This window comes from Psittacula echo, assembly GCF_963264785.1.
Source record: "Psittacula echo genome assembly, chromosome: 2".
NCBI classification, from domain to species: Eukaryota; Metazoa; Chordata; class Aves; order Psittaciformes; family Psittacidae; genus Psittacula; species Psittacula echo.
The window spans coordinates 141,333,102-141,350,466 of record NC_137737.1 but is presented as its reverse complement, the minus strand read 5'-3'; the positions used below and the strand labels follow the sequence as shown (position 1 = coordinate 141,350,466).

The following is a 17,365-nucleotide window of genomic DNA, read 5'->3' as shown; positions in this document are numbered from 1 at the left end:
GACAAGCATCTTGGCCCAGGACCTCTGCAAAGCAGCTGAAAGCAGAAAGGGGAGAAAGCAATTTTGCAAGAAGGACAATTAAATTTGGAAGTGAATGAATATATCCTCACCCTCCATGTACCAAAATGTGCCAGTTACCTATGAAATGAGGATTAAAGGGTCTGGCTGTTACTTCTTCAATAAAGAATGTGTCTAATCACCTTATTCAGCTGCTTGATTCAACTTTTTAATCTAGTCTAGGTTTTTTTCCTCTTTTGGACATGCTCATCTCTCTGTGTATGTCTTTTATGTAACAGATGTGTGTCTGTGCATATAGTAAGAAAACCATGTATTTAGAAGTTGAAACTGTCAGAATTATTTCTGTTCATCCCAGCTCAAAAGCTCATCTCACACTTCCAGTCACAATTCATTCATCTTGAGCCTCCATGTGATGAAGAAACTTTAATTATGTGAGTGCAGATTTCCTGCCCACCTCCCTGGCCTCTGCTCTGTTTCATTCCATACATGAGTGCAACCAGTATTATTTTGGTTCATTTTGCTGTGGCCCTAAGGGGTCTCAAATGGAGTCTGGATTCAAAGCACTGTCAGCAAGCTACGTGGAAGACTTCAGACAAGAGGACCAGGCACATTCACAGCTGAAGTTTGGCTATCTGACTTACCTCTAATGTACATGGTCACACGCATCTATTCTGTGCAGTGTTTGTTCTGACAGCTCCTGGCAGCACAGTGCCTGGGCCATGAAGGTGATCTGGAGGTGGAAAGAGTTATGATTCTCTTCCTCATTGTCAGCCTTGGGGAAAATGAGACCACCAGGAGCCAGAATCACAGAATCACAGAATCCCAAGGGTTGGAAGGAACCTCAAAAGATCATCTAGTCCAAACTCCCTGCAAGAGCAGGGTAACCTAGAGTACATCACACAGGAACTTGTCCAGCCAGGCCTTGAATATCCAACGTAGGAGACTCCACAACCCCTCCTGGGCAACCTGTTCCAGTGCTCTGTCACTCTCACAGTAAAGAAGTTTTTCCTGATGTTCACATGGAACCTCTTATGCTCCAGTTTACACCCATTACCCCTTGTCCTATCACTGGACATCACTGAGAAAAGCCTAGCTCCATCATCCTGACACTCACCCTTTACATATTTGTAAACATTGATGAGGTCACCCCTCAGTCTCCTCCAAACTATAGAGACCCAGCTCCCTCAGCCTCTCCTCATAAGGGAGATGTTCCACTCCCTTAATCATCTTGGTGGCTCTGCGCTGGACTCTTTCAAGCAATTCCCTGTCCTTCTTGAACTGAGAGGCCCAGAACTGGACACAATATTCCAGATGCGGCCTCACCAAGGCAGAGTAGAAGGGGAGGAGAACCTCTCTTGACCTACTGACCACACCCTTTCTAATGCACCCTAGGATGCCATTGGCCTTCTTGGCCACAAGGGCACATTGCTGGCTCATGGTCATCCTCCTATCCACCAGGACCCCCAGGTCCTTTTCCCCTTCACTACTTTCCAGCAGGTCAACCCCCAACCTGTACTGGTACATGGGGTTGTTCTTCCCCAGATGCAAGACTCTACACTTGCCCTCGTTGAATTTCATCCTGTTTCTCCCCGCCCAGCTCTCCAGCCTATCCAGGTCTCGCTGGATGGCAACACAGCCTTCTGGTGTGTCAGCCACTCCTCCCAGTTTAGTGTCATCAGCGAACTTGCTGAGAGTACATTCAGTTCCCTCATCCAGGTCGTTGATGAAAATATTAAAAGCACTGGTCCCAGCACCGATCCCTGAGGGACTCCACTAGTCACAGACCTCCAGCTAGAGGAGAATCTTTGCAGTGTTCAGCATTTGGGAGTGATCTTCCAAGGATTTTGCCTCATCAGTATTTTAGCCCTTCTCAACAGGCTTCCTGGGATGTGCAGTGGTTTTGCAGTGCTGACGCCTTGCAACTGCTGCCTTCTGCAGCCATCAACATATCCATACTGCAATTTCCAGATTAACTAAGTGCCAATTTCATTTTTCCTTATCTTCTTGGGCCCCTCAGTGAGATCATCCCAAACCACCCTTCTTCCATTGTACTCACCACAGAATTTTCTTTTTCCACGTTTTTCAGGCTGTTCAGAGCACCACCTCAGGTCCACCTTTTTAGAGTGAATTCTGGTTCATAGTTTATGTGCATTCAGAGCAATGAATTAGCCTGCCCCACCTTGACAGTGGTTGTGGCTTTGATTTAACATTTTAATTTCTTCATCAGGCTTTTTTGGGGGATTTTTTGGTTTGGGGTGTTTGGTTTTTTTTTTTTGGGGGGGGGTTGTTTTGTTTTGTTTTTCCCTTCTGCATTTCTCAGTGGTGCAGCATTTATTGTACAAGGGAGCAATCACCTCAAATGTCCTCTCGGACTGTGTTTGGGATGTGACTACTACATTCCTGTTGGCAGTGTCAGACAATGAATGTAGTGAGTAGTTATTAGGTAGAAATGAGAGACTTGGAAATTTAGCAGTGTGGATCCACAGCAAATATCAATGATGTAGTTTTATGGTTATTTGTAGCAATGAGAAAATGTTATCAGAACCCTAAAGTTATTACAAGTAATTCAAGACAAACAGACATCAGCTTGTAGCAATTCACTTTACTGCTTGCATTAGGTATGTCCACCTGATTTATGGTTACAATGACAAAAATCACCATCATGTAAAACAATCAGATGGCAATGTGAAAGATTGCATCACAATTGTGTGAACATTCTGGTATGAAGGGGGACTCACAACAGCCTTTCAAAGTCTGAATTTTAGGATACAGATAAATAAATGAGACAGACAGGGATGTGGCCACAACACTAGTTCTGAGCGCTATGTGTGGATGGGATGTCTTGTGAATAAGGAAATCTTCCTTAAAAAGACAAAAAGTTGAATGCAAACCCCACCAAGCAATCAGGACACAGGGAGTTGGGCAGGAATCAGCTCTTCTAAATATTAGGCCTTCATGTGGAGCAATTTTACTTTTTGTATCATAAAGCCAGGAAATACTTGAATACCTTTTGTTAGGCTATTCATCTCCACTCAACAGATCCAAAGATTTACTCATTGACTCCAGCTGACCAGGATTAGCAGATTCAAACCATTTAACTGAGGTGCTCTGCTTTCTGCTGAGTTCTAGGTATCAAAGGCTCACTAAGGATAGACTCTCTTTGCACAGGTGATTTAAGAAATAATCAATAAACCCACAAAAACTTAAAAGCAGAACTAGGAAAGGGTCTATATTCAAGGGAAGTTTTTAGCAATAGGAGTTCACCTGTTCTATTATCACCCTGAACACATGTGTGGATATAATCTGAAGATAATACAAATAATCACTGGGTCAGAAAACAGGTTTAAGCAGTTTATTTCTGTTATGACTTAAACATAGGTGTGGGTAAAGCTCCCAGCTGGGATTAGGTCAGCATTGTGAAAACTGCTTTCAGAGACAGGAGATAGATTTCTGTCTGGCCAAAGTGTTTGTATTCTTATTTCAGAAGAACAAATTAAAAAATGGGTGCAATAAAGAAAGTGGGGGGGAAAAAAAGTAAAGTAGTGCGTGAAGTTATGGGAAAACACTGTTCCTGAGCCCAGCTATGTGAGCAGCTATCTTTATGAAATTCTATTTTTAACAAATATATAAGAAATCAAATATCAGTAATTTATATTTGCTACCCATCAGGCTAGTGTTAAGTTTTACTTTCAGAGAGTGTGATGGTATAACTTTGGGGTTTAGCATGTGTCAGAGTTGCCAAGAGCTCCAGTGAGGTGAGTAAAATGCGTAGAAAATGGAGTAACTCTGTACCCACAGATAAACATGATGTGCTTGTTTTGAACTTATAAAAATGGGACCAGTCAACCAAATAGAAAATTTCTAAAGAGAAAACACTACCAGGTATGTTCTGTCATGTAAAGCAATTGGACTAGCCAGTGGGAAGAATATAATGTAGTATGGCAGGCTTTAATTTACCTCTGGAATATATCAGCTACCCTCAGCATTTCCAGATCAGAAATGTTTTCTGATAAGGCTCTCCTCTTTTGGCACTGCTTTTCAGCTATGTATTCCCTTTAACCCTCATATTCTCCTTTACTTTCTCATGGCCTAAACACATCCCTAGAGCTCAGCAACTGTAAATTACACAACCTGTGGCTTTTGGACCAACTTCACCTAAAAGTTTTCATCTATGCATGTGGACCTTTCAGAATTAGCTTATTTCAATCCAGATGAAATTTCTTAGTTCTTTAAACCAATTTTGTATAATGGACAGATTTTTTTTATTTGCCACCAAGAAGGTCAAAAAGTACTACTTTCTAATAAATGTTTAATAATCATGAATGATTTGTCTGCTTTAGTCTCTCTGTATTTGTAATGCTTTATCCCCTTCACAAGTCTTATTACCCAAAGTATTTAGTATAGGACCAATTTTAGCCCTACTGAAATGAATGTATACACCTGTTACCTTTGTTGAGAGTGAGAATTAGCACAATTTTAAGCACTCTTCTTCTGTATTTAAAGTCCAGCTAGCCATTGGTTTTGCTATTGGATCGTATGTACCTACACTCAGAAATGAAAAAAAGGACAAATTCAGTTCCAAAGTACACAGAAACGGGGTTGCTAACAGTCAGTGGTATTTCATACTCTTCTACCTGACTCCAGCTGGCTGCTAAGCTGAAATAGCATCCTTTTATGTATTTTGTTCTGCTTTGTTTCTTTGGCTGATACAGGAACTAAATTACATACAACTGTTCACATGACTATTCAGGTCATGGTTTTGCTTTCAGATTTGTAGGATGAAAAATGCTTCAATAGGTCACTTTTATAGTATGAATTTTTAAATGAGAACAGCATTCAAGAGACTGAACAATTGCAATTGAAGGGTAGTAATTGTGCAATTGTTGAAATTTTACTATAACATAAATTATTGAACAGTATTTCTGTATTGAATTGGTGGAGCAAACTGCTGTTCTGTTTAAATGCACGCTACTGTTTTTTATATAAGACCACTGAAGACACAGTGGCGTTATGAAGCAGATTGTTCCAGTGACTTTGACATATGGAGGTACTATCAGAGAAGTAAGTCTTCAGGAGCTCAAGTACAGAGAACAGTCTTTCTGGTCTCAGACCTTCACATTTTTAGTTCACCAGGTAGTCTTAGACTTAGTTGTATAGCGACCTGTCAGCAAAAACTCCTTTGAAGTGGAAGCACCCTTTGTACTAATTTTCTCTTTGAACACTTTGCTGCTATTGAAGAGGCAGCAATGTTTACCTAGTTCCAAGAGCTTCTCTTCACAGTTTGTAAGCTCTAAATTCTCCTTGAAAAAGAAGGTAAAACAAATTTAAAGAAATTACTGTCAAACTTCTCCAATGATCTGGAATTTTATTCCATCCATATACATGCATAGTAACAACATTTGTTGAGAAATTATTTCTATCAGAAGTAGAACATTATCTTTGTGATCACCAGTTGCAGTATTGCTACTCTTATATTTAAATATATCTTATATATGAATTAGATTCATAATTGCAGCATTGAGTTTAGAGTTTTGTTTTAGACTGTGCCTTTCAAAAGATAAAACTGATTGATATGACCTCATTACTCACAATACTGCTTCCAGTAATTTTGTTCATTCTTTATAAAGTATTGCATTTAACAGCAAAGGTTTAAAAATTGAGACAGAGATGCATCAGCGAAAGAAAATACAAGTACTATACAAGAAAAAAAATGCCATCTTCATTTAACGTACGTTTTAGATTAAGAAAGTGGACAGAAACATACTGCTACATACAAATGCAAAGCCTAATGACTAAGGTACTGTATCTGCTAAAATATAAAGTGCAAACTGAGCCCAATTGTTCAGAAAATTGAAATTTTAAGGCGAATTCTATAGCATAGTTGAAACTTCTTTGCAAGTTATATTTTAGCATATACATATATCTGCAACAGCATATAAGAAAAAAATCAGGATACACAAGTGCTTTTGAAGCTATCTCTAAAATGCTCTTCTGTATTGTTTGCGACTATTTTCTTTAAAATCTACTATACAGTGCAAACCATATGTGCTACACAATAACTATACAATAACATTACAAATGACTTTAATATAAAGTTTTTAAATAAAAAATAACATAACTACAGCTATGAATACTGCTGGTAAAATAAATTAATATTTTTGAAAATGGCACCAATAATACACTTTACTAATGAACTGTAATGAAATTACACCTTTAAGTCTTCAACTCGGCAATAGTGAAATCTCCTGATTGTCCAGATGTAATTCAAACAGCTTTCTTCAGACTGTATGGAACAATATGCTAAACACAGGTACCAAAGGTGATTGATTGTTTCATTTGACATGTTCTGCTGCATGTGACGAGCAATAAAACTTCTTATGAGTTATAAAGTTTGAAAGATTGTTGAACTGGATGTCACATAGTCGGCAATACTTTCCACTGGTTGGGGCCTGGGTAGAACCATTCACACCTTTAGCTATACTAGACAACTGTTCCTCTGCTGTAGAAATTGTTGGAGAGACATTTTCATTTGCAGTTAAGGGATTCTCAGAGATCCAAGAAGGAGACTTGTGCCCATCTTCATGTGGAGGATTCTGGGAAATGTTCTCTTGCTGTGGGTTTGCAGCAGGTCTTTCCTCCTGTTTTAGTCCCCCATTAACTATTACCATGCCTCGGTTTTTTGGCAATAGTGGAAGAGACTCTTTCTTCTGCACAGCACATCCATTTGAAGGCACCTGGCCTTTAGGAGATTCACTTTCTGTATTTGTGCTTTGATCTAAATCAGTATTATGAATGACGAGAGAACCAGAAATGTAATCACTTGGCTTTATTCCATAATATGGAGAAAGCTGATCTGCTCCTTTAGCTTTCTTTATTGCTCCAGGGTAAAGGCATTGTGGAAGAAACAAATGTTTGTTTTCTTCTTTTGTAGCAATAAGCTGGGCCGCTTCACTAAAGACCTTTAGTCCTTGAAGTGTTGCTAAGTGTGTGGAAAACAAGTTTCCATTAGGAGAAGACTGTTTCGAGTTTCCATTTTTCTCACATTTGATTACGTTTCTCTCGTAACTGACATCTGGGCTGTTTCTTTCACTTTCTGGGTTTTGAAACACCTTACTGTCAAGTTGTCCCAAGTCGTTACGCTGATGGGCAGTGACAGGGCAAAAATTCTGCTTGTGAGCCAGGTAATTCTCTACCTTGTTAAAACTGATCTTGCATACTGTGCATTCATGGTAGTCCAGCAGCCTTTTGGGAGAAGTGGACGTCCTCTCTGATGGGGGCAAGCACTTTTTACTGAGATCTATTGGCACATCCATCTCCAAGCAAGACACAGTGGAGTGGGGAGTATCACACTTTGAAACTGGAACACACTTGTTAATAGACAGTGAAGTTTCCAGATGCTTTGAGACTATTCCTGGAAAGATATCACATCGTGGATGGTAACATTCTCCAAGTCCCTCTGTAGACTCTTGAGTAGATGTACAAGGATTGCCAAGATTAGCTACTTCTAGAAATCGCTGCTGAACTAGTGGTGGCCTTTGCTCTTGCTCTGGTAGGCACATCTCATACATCTTCCTTCGCTTCCTAGTACGCATTGTTCTCTGCATGGCAGGCACTTTGCTGGAAGCGGACCTCTTCAGTGGTGGATCATGTCGAGTGGCACAGTAATACTGCTTGTGGACCATGTACGTTTCATGTCTGCTGAAAGTAATATTGCAAGCTTCGCATGTGGTCTTGTTAGGATCACTCTCCCCTTCTACTAAAGGAGCACTGGGATTCTTCACATCAGAAGGTTTTCCATTTATCTTATCATCACCATTACTTGCACTTGACAACTTCTTAGATTGTGCTGTAAAGTCTTTTTCATGACTTTTATTGTTTGGCCCAATCAAATCTAAAACATTGGAAGAATTTATGCAAGATGTCTGCAGAAGTTGATTCTCTGGATCTGACGTATGGGGACCTGCATTCAGAATGTTTATAGAGCTTTGACCGTTACTGGGACTTACAGCTTCTGGTATTTTTTCTGGAACACTGGAAAAATCTGGTGACTTTGCCATCTGCTGCCATCGGCTGCTGCAGTAATGCTTTTTGTGTACCAAGTAGTTGTCCAAATTATTGAATGTTATGTTACACTCAAAACATGTAGCCCCTTTGGGCATCAGAGGACTGTAAATTACAGGAGGGTAATTGCTACTTCCATGCCTTAGTCTTCGATGGACCAGTTCAGACATTTTGGCTAATATCTCTGAAGCCTGAGGAACCACAGTGATGTCTTGGGGAAAAGCAAACTGGGAAAGGAAAGGTCCCATTGGGAAAGAAGGACCAATATTAGGCTGAACTGGCGATGAAGCAAGTCTTGGACTGGATGGTTCAGATTTTATTTTAGTGTATGAGAAACTCTGCTTATTTGCTGCAGGCTGGGTTTCTGGCCTCTGGTTTGGAAGGAAAAGTGGAGCCTTTTTTTCACATTTATCAAGCTCTGTATCAGAACTTGCATCTTTAGTCTGCATGGTCTTTTGGCTCTGGGGAACATCATTTCTGCTCAGCAGGTCTGTTGCTGGCTGTAAACCTTCTTCGTTTCCACTTGGAGAGTGTTCGACGTCACTTTCTCTCTGAATTTTGTTGCCAGAGACATGTAACTCTTGGTGCTGCAGTAGCTCCCTCTGAGTTTGGAAGCCAAAATGGCAGTGATTGCATCTAAAGGCAGCTTGAGTAAGATGCGAGAACAGGTGCTGATGAAAGTTAATCACCGAGTCTGCAGTGTAAGTACAAACTGTACATTTCAGACTAGCACCGGGAGGCAGAAATTCTTCCATTTTCACTCCTATAGATAAAACAAGTAAAATACAAAATAAAGTGACCATTTTGCCCTTTCTGAAGTGCACTGGAAAATCAGTTGGACAGAAGGAACAAACAGTGAGAACAACAAATTTTCTTCTGATGGGATAGTATTAGTCATCCTGTAAATACTTGAAGTGATTCAGAATTTCTTTCCTCAAACTGCTAGAGGATATTCCCAGACTTCTGCTCTCCTTTGGAGAGCCTTAGTATCTGCATGCATTTAGCAGACATGAAGGGAAAGAACAAACAAGGGAAAGAATAAAAATAGACTGGATTTATTCTAAATGAAAAGGTCTTAGAAATTACAGTTTTAACTAAAGGAGACATAATGTTCCCCACACACAATCACTGGAAATTTTGAATGCCCAGGAAGCACATCAAGGTCAAGAGGCTCAAGATTATGATGTGGCTTGAGGTACAGCCCTCAGACTCAGAGTGCCTGAAAGCCACAGACAGAGCAGAAGGAGCATTTTGAGCATTATTGATGCTCAGCTCTTCGCCTTCATGACTTGGCTGTAGTGTGGGAACAGGATACAGATCTATCCTTGTCAGAAAGGACTGATGAGTTGCGTTCATTGTGAAGGGAGGAGGAAGAGTAAGATACGGCTTCACCAACATTTTATCTTCCACATATAATGGCCATAGACAACTACTGCTGTAATACACCACTTTTTCTTCATGAAATCAGTACAGCTTTCCCTTTCAAGAACAGTACATTCAAAGCCACCTTACAATCACTGCTGAAACACAAAAACATGTTTCACGGTATATTGAAACTGAAAATGCTTTAAAAAGAGATAAGACCAAATTTCTCTACTGCTACAAGACAGATTTTGATTACATGTTAGACAATAAAAACTGAAAAAATGTTGGTAGGGATGATATTCAGAATCTAAAATGAATATTTGTTCTGTCTACACAGACACACACACATACCATGCCTTGATCACCAGGTTCATGGTAGTTGGACAATATAAAGCTGCAAGAATATTGTGGTTCAGTCACTGAGAAGTCCCTCTGTTGTACCTGCAGGTCAGTGACTCCCACAGTTGTAAACATTTAAATTTGACTTATTCTTTGCCTCAGAGGCCCGAAGGCACTTTAATCAGTGCTTGTCCTCTGTCAGGCACTTTTTCACCAGGAGGCCATATGAAGCTTGAGCTCCTCCACTGCCACGAGATGGTGTTTCATATGTTCCCACATCATGTGATACTTTTGACACCTAAGTCAATGGTATGCCACTAAATGCAAAGAGCTGAAGCAACCCTTTTATAAAATAGCTACTATTTCAGAATTTTCCTCTCCTTGGGGAGAAATGAATTTGTTATGTTCCAAAAGTACCTGGTCTTAATTACTAGGCTATAACACATGCTGGGCTGCATTCACCTGCTCTTGTTGAAGCTGTTCCTACTGTTCTGCTGTTTCACTGAATCGTGAAATATTTGCTAAGTAAGAGACAGATAATGGCAATAGCCTGATATTCAAAGTTAAGATCTGGAAGCACAGAAAGATCTGATTTCTAAATGAATGGCCAAGTGCTGTCCCTGTTGTGTACATATGAAAGTTTCTCAGCACTCTTCTACTCCTGGTAGGTACCGAACTCCTCCAAAGAAACACAATGCCTTCTAGGGTTGTAATTGCTGCCCAAGTATCAGAGAAATATTTTTCACTGCACCAAGTCCATAGAGCAGACTCCTACTTCCCCAGGAGTTTTTACACTGCAGCCAAATGAAGCTTTATTCTGTGAATAAAGCACACATTAGTGTCCTTTAGACTCCATCCATTTAACAGGAGGATCAGAACTCCTCTAGGGCCCTTGCTTTTTTCCAGACACAGCTCTGTACACTAGACAGCACACCCCACATAACCTAACACTGTGGTCTTTCTTATTTGTAGGTTTTCTCTGCTATTGAAAGCTCCAATGCAGAATGTTCTGCAAACTTGTGGTTGAGTCACCATCCCTGGAGGTATTTAAAAGATATGTAGATGTGGCACTTAAGAACATGGCTCAGTGGTGGACTTGGCGGTACTAGGTTAACTGTTGATCTGAATGATCTTAAAGGACTTTTCCAATCAAATCAATTCTATGATTTGATGATTCTAAAATACTATCTCCATTTTATAAACAGGGAAAAGAATACTGTTATAAAACACAAAGTTCTTATGAAACAAGTTTTCTGGGAAAAGCACACTGTTCCATAGAGTTTTGGTCCCTGGTCCTTAAAGTCTCCTGCCTAAGAAGCCTACTCTAGGACTTCAAGATCTTACTTCAGCAGGACTTGCTCTCTGAGGGTGTGTTTCTCTGCTGAGCATCAGAACAGGGTAGTTGAGATTGTAGTCTAGCCAACTCATGTATGGTGGATAGAATACTGAAGTAATTGATTGAATTTCTCGGAGACCTAGTAGCAGCAATCTAACTGTGTCTGATTCCTGAGCATACCTTCACCAGTAACAAAATGTTGCCTGTATGCGTGTATATGCATATTAAGAGAGAGACAGGATTCAAATGAGGATTAGCAGATAAGAGAAATGATACTGGCTACCTGAGAGAGGTGCTTGGTGTAGAAGACAGATCAGAAACTCTTAACATTTTGGTAGCGTCTACACCCAACACTTGCATGTATATGGGGAGGCACTGATTCATTGAATGTATATAGTGAATAATTCTTCAAATAGCTAAATCTAGAAAATAATACAGGAAAATACATGGTACTTACCACTGTGAGAATTTAGGTGCATTTCCAGAGCTCTTGCGTTAGAAAAACTTTTGGTGCACTGTGGAAAGGGGCAGACACTGGATATCTGCTGAGCACTCTCTTCGTTCTCCTCTGACAGCTGAGGCCCCTCTCTTTGCCTCCCACTGCAGTAATACATGAGATGGGCCTGCAGGTTTCGCTCACTTCGATACCAAATGCCACAGGACTTGCAAGGGAATATGTCTTCTACAAGCAAATATAACCAGGTGCAGGTTAGCCATGGTGCACTCAGTGCCAGCCAATTAACACAGCTGGATTAATTCCCCTCACTTCCCCATTAAATACATGCTTATTTAATAAAAACAGAATCATGGGTTTATGAAAATGTCATTTGCAGGTGAGAGAATGAGTGTGGGAGACAGTTGTTTCTTTCAGAAGGAGATTTTAAAAACAGTTACTAAAAAATGAGCTAGAAGTTTCTGGCATGTAATTACTTAAAAGAATGAAATTAAATTGATTGTTTGTTGTGAATATGCAGTACTCATTCAGGACCTAAGCTACATTTCCAATACCTCACTCCTGATAAGTGACATATTTCAATTGCACTTTTTTTTTTCCGTATGCACAAGTCTTTCCAGCACTGGGCCTTGGAATTTTTGAGTGCTAATTGCAGATCATTCTGAAGAATATGTATTTTCAGAATGCTTATGCAGTTATTACTGTAAAATCCTGTTGCTCTGGCATCCAGGAGCCCAGAATAGATTATGTTTCCTACAGTGTTGAATGTAATATTATACTAAGCAGCATGTTTGTCTCCTGGGTTCCTGATGTTATTAATATTAGAAGTTAAAAATTCTAATGTACTTTCTTTTTCCTTGTTTTTGGTAAATTATAACTGTTACACTTTTCACTATGCAAAAGGATATTTGCTAAGAGTGATTAAATTCTTCATTGCCTTCTATCCCAAAATGTCAGCACCCTCTCTGAGGAGAAGACAATGCAGAGGTTGCACAGAGTGCTTCCCAGCAACAGAGGGAGTAGATATATTTTGATCACATACTGAAGGCTACTCATGTGAACAGTAATAATGAATACTGTGTATTTACGTAAAGCAGATAGATATTTGGTTGCTAATACCCTATCCAAATGGCATCTAAAGAGTACATGTTGTGTATCTATCTCAGAAGGACAAAAATGATCTTTGATCTTTCTGAAAGCTGAACTTGGACCCTATCAGTAAGAACAACAAAGAAATCCCAGCCCTTTAGAGTACATCTTAACTAGTAAATTAAACAGTGACAGGAGCCTGACTAGAGCATTGGAACTTCTTGTTTGTATTGTTAAATCACGACAGTGATGCCTTCCACATTTTTGCTTAAATCAATTTAATACCTTCCCCATTCCTGCATACAGCACAAGAATTGCCACAGATCTAGGATCATTCCCTACAACTGGTTTGGTCACTTCTCATCTGTTTCTGAGACTAAGAGAGGATAAAATTGTGAGTGCAGCCAGACTGTGCCAACTGACCTGAAGATCAGAGAATGGGCAATTGTAGTCAACATCAAAACACACCTTAGTCAACATAGAATCATAGAATGGTTTAGGTTGGAAAAGACCTGAAGATCATCTAGTTCCAACCCCCCTGCCATGGGCAGGGACACCTCACACTAAACCATGTCACCCAAACCTCTGTTCAACCTGGCCTTGAGCACTGCCAGGGATGGAGCATTCACAGCATTCACAGCAACCCATTCCAGTGCCTGACCACCCTTACAGTAAAGAATTTGTTCCTTATATTCAATCTAAACTTCCCCTGTTTAAGTTTTAACCTGTTACCCTTGTCCTATCACTACAGTCCTTAATGAAGAGTGCCTCCCCAGCATCCTTATAGGCCCCCTAAAAACACCAAAACTCCCACTGACTTCAGAATGCCAAAAGCTGCTAGTGAATGTAATTAACTTAGTCTTGAAGAATGGTTGGCTGCTCTGAAAATATGGCATGTGTAGCTGATGATGTAATTCATTATCCACGACAATCATACGTTTAATTTCAAATACTGATGAGTATAGGACAATGGACAATTGCTCTGTTCCAATTCCCTAGAGTGAACAAAGCTGAAGGCTCCAACCCACCAAAACGGATGAGTCTCTTATTTGTTAAATATCTACAAATGCAGCCAAAATTTATATTGCTTAGTCTGCTGCTTTGACTCCACTGCTAATGCTTGCCTATTTTTCTGCTCATGAATTTACATAAAATATTTACACCACTGCCAGTCTCTATTTTTTCCTTTGCCACAGAATGGCTGTGCTTGATTTTTAGACATAAGCATTCAACAAGCAGTATCTACCACTATTAAACTATTACTGATACAGCTTGCATAATTTGAAATGTCCATCTCATGTGAAAGCTGACTTTTCAGCATTTGTTTTTGGCTTCAAATGGTTTAAAAAAATTGAACTGATAGGTTTCCTTTCCACAGAAAAACCCAAAAATAGTTATCAGAAATTCTGATACTGCATCACGTCCTATTTGAATTAATGTGACTGCATTCCATCACAGAATTGAACTTTCTGATTAATGAATTTCCAGCTATCTTTATTTCCTATGGGCTTGATGGCTCTGTTGCTCCAGTTATGGAGCTGGTGAACAGGTGACTCCCATTACATGCCATGCAAAGGAAAGGTATTTCAGGAGTTTTGTATCCTGAGAGGGTGGAATTCCATGGTGAACAATGTATAGGGATGGGACCTGAAAGTATTACTCCCCTGAAGGAATGCAAAACAGATAAAGGCTATTTGAAGTTAATGTTTTGCTAAAGCCCAGAGTTGGTCTCCTGTAGATTTCCACAAAAAATACACCCTCAGCTGAAACAGGCTATGAACTAGTCTTTGCCCTTAAGGCTACGTAAATTCCTCTCTCGTGGCTCCCTTGGAGCTGTTGGCTATAAAAACTGGTCTGCCCTAACTGTGGTAACTTGGTAGTCCACTTCAGAGGCTTCTGACACCTTTTGGAAAGGTCCTGTAGGGTGGTAACTGCTAGTTCTGTGAAGAGGTATATCAGCTCACAGCAGCCCCACTGCTGGGGCAAAAATGAATGCACTTAGCTAAAGGGCTTAAGGTTGCTCTCACACACTCTTTGGAAGGTAGGAGTTTGATGACTTGGACATTTTAAGGTTTATCTTTTAAAACAGGCTAACAATAAATTTGAACCTATCAAGACTGTTTATCCAGAAAATAAGCAATTAAAAAAAACCCAACCCAAACCAAAAACCATACATATAAAATAAAATAAAATAAAATAAAAAACAACAAAAAAAACCCAAAATAAAACCAAAAAGCATGGAATAAAGAGCGTTACCACAGATATTTTAATGAGTCCTGTCTGAAGAGCCTGAAGATGGTGTGACTGTCTGTTCAAGACAAAGTGTTACTTGGCCTGAGCCTGAGTGGCAGATCATGTGCTTGCATGTGCATTCACACCTGAAATACTGTGTTCAGCAGTTCACTGTATCTAATTACAATACTTACAAACCTTGGATGGGGTCTAGATGGGCAGGCTTGCAAAGTGCTGACAGCTAAGGATGTCTGTTAGGTATAAGTGATGACTGGTGAGGATGATGGTAACAGCTAATATATTTGAAAAGTACTTAGGAGGACGAGGAACTAGGGCTATATAATGGTAAAAATTAACAATAAACAGCTAAAGAACTGAAATTTCATTCAAGCTGAATTGTCTCAGTTCAACAACTGTCTTACCACGTACATGTGTGCCTCCCCTCTAAGGACAGCACTTAATTACATCCTGTATTTTGTCCATGATAGGGTCTACTGATGTCCACAGGATGTAAAAACATTCTTGTGTAGCCACATTGATTTGAGATAGTACAATAAATCGGGCTTCTATAAGGTACGATCTCCACTGCATTTTGAAACAGTCAGTGAAGAGATTTAGTCTTCCTTTCCACTGAATATCATGAATTATTACCAGAAGCTGCAGGTGTAAGCCAAAGCTTACTTGAGAAGCAAAGGCTGGACTTTGTAAGCTAACAGGCCTATCTTACCTACTTTTTTAACAGTTTCTGATCCTATTGACTCTAGGAGCAGATCACAGAACCTCCACATGAGGGCAGGTCAGATACTCTGGGTGAGGCTCCTGCAGAACCCAGACACCAAACTGCTGCTCTTGATCCTTTTTATGTCTATGAGTTCATCTGAGATGCCAGGGGAACAAAAGCAGGCTTCAAGCTGTGGGTTTTGAGTCGTGTGGTTTCTGTGGTCTTGAATTCACTATCGCTGTATTAGCTCTTCATATGTGCCCTTGAAGTACTGCTGTTTTAAAAAACCACCAGAGAATAGTATTCATCACTTACTGTTCACAATAGCTGTCGGCAAAATAGATGCCATTGCAGCTTGTTGAGGGAGCAATTGTATTGAGTCCAGCAGGCGTGCAGGATACATGCCTTCTGTGAGAGTCATCTGACTAGCAGCTTGCAGCCTTGAGTCAAAATCTACAACAAAGGCAATCAGCTCTTCACCCTCTGAGATGGCCTTGGTAGTGGTACACCAAAGCTGCCCTCCTACAGGAAACATAAAAGCAGAAAGATATAATTGACGATATTAGATTTCAGAACGTAAAACATCAGTGCCACATCTTTACAGTCTCTTTTTAAATTTTGATGGCTTGCTTAAGGTAAAGAGGCAAATAATTTTTACCTCCTTCTACCAATATAGGAATTTTCAATGTACAAGGATAATAATTTGGAGATACTTTTCCTAATTATTTGCAGCATGAACATTCATTTTAATTTCCATTTTGTCTCCTATGAGATTAAATTATGAAAATCAAGCTATAGGTGAAAGCATTTTATATGGCACTTTTTTCATCATTACTTTTCACCAGCCACCTTTTACCTTTTTTTGTAACTCCAACGATGTTTTATTTTGAATACCAAATCACAGCACATTAAAACCAAACAGCTGTGAGAAAGAAATCAGATTTCCTCAGAAGGGCGTTCCTCCCCTCCCTTATGTTTGCCACCCTCTTTCTCTAAAAAATCTTCCCTTATGTAATATACTTTGTAACATGACTGCTTTATCTCTGCTTACACTGACTGAACTTCCTGAAAAGAAGATATGCCAAAGATCTGTTTCATAAAGGCTTATTCAAATAAAGGTTTGTTTAAAGGGGGGGGGGAAGTGGAAGAACTTTCATCAAGTAGTAAGATACACTATAGCTCTGTGCTGTAAATGTCATGTGTAGTGCATTAAAAAGAAAATTAACTATGCGAGTACATCTACTAATGTATTTGAATGCGATAGTGAATGCTCATTTATTTAACATGTTTAGACAGGCAAAGCACTTATATTGTGTTATCTACACTCTCAGGCCTAGATACATATCCAATACAGTTATGCCTGAAATAATGTTGCATACTTTATACGTTACAAAGCTTTTTTTTTTTTCCTCAGGTTTTGTATATATAGAAAAAGCTATATGTTGTACTCATTAGGCAAGCAAAAACTGTACTCATTTTGATAAGTAATATTGCTGTGTTTATCTTTCGGCATAACTGCCTTTTCAACTGCACTTCATTTTTTTCCCCTCAACGAGATTCTAGTTTTAAAACAACTTGTTGCAAAAATCTGGTAGAGGAGATAACAACAGTGTATGATATGCCACAGCTAAATGGAAGAATTAGGACATTGTTTTAGGGAAATCTTGGACAATTAATTAAACCAGTCTATTAGCTTTCAAAGATGAGCAAACAAAACAGCATCAGTGACAATGTGTTTCAGTAGAAAAAT

At 39.6% G+C, this 17,365-nt stretch overlaps 1 protein-coding gene across 2 annotated transcripts in view; it reads right to left on the bottom strand.

Annotated features, from left to right (window-relative positions):
• Positions 1-6,350: 6,350 nt before the first annotated feature.
• The window catches only part of ZFPM2 (zinc finger protein, FOG family member 2), a gene marked incomplete at both ends in the record, with an annotated part of 316,731 nt that continues 305,716 nt past the window's right edge, over positions 6,351-17,365 (bottom strand). For both annotated transcript variants that reach the window (XM_080639610.1, XM_080639611.1), the window contains 3 exons: positions 6,351-8,842; positions 11,577-11,801; positions 15,931-16,137. In XM_080639610.1, coding sequence (XP_080495736.1) covers positions 6,351-8,842; positions 11,577-11,801; positions 15,931-16,137 — 2,924 coding nt within the window. The remainder of the gene's footprint in view (positions 8,843-11,576; positions 11,802-15,930; positions 16,138-17,365) is intronic.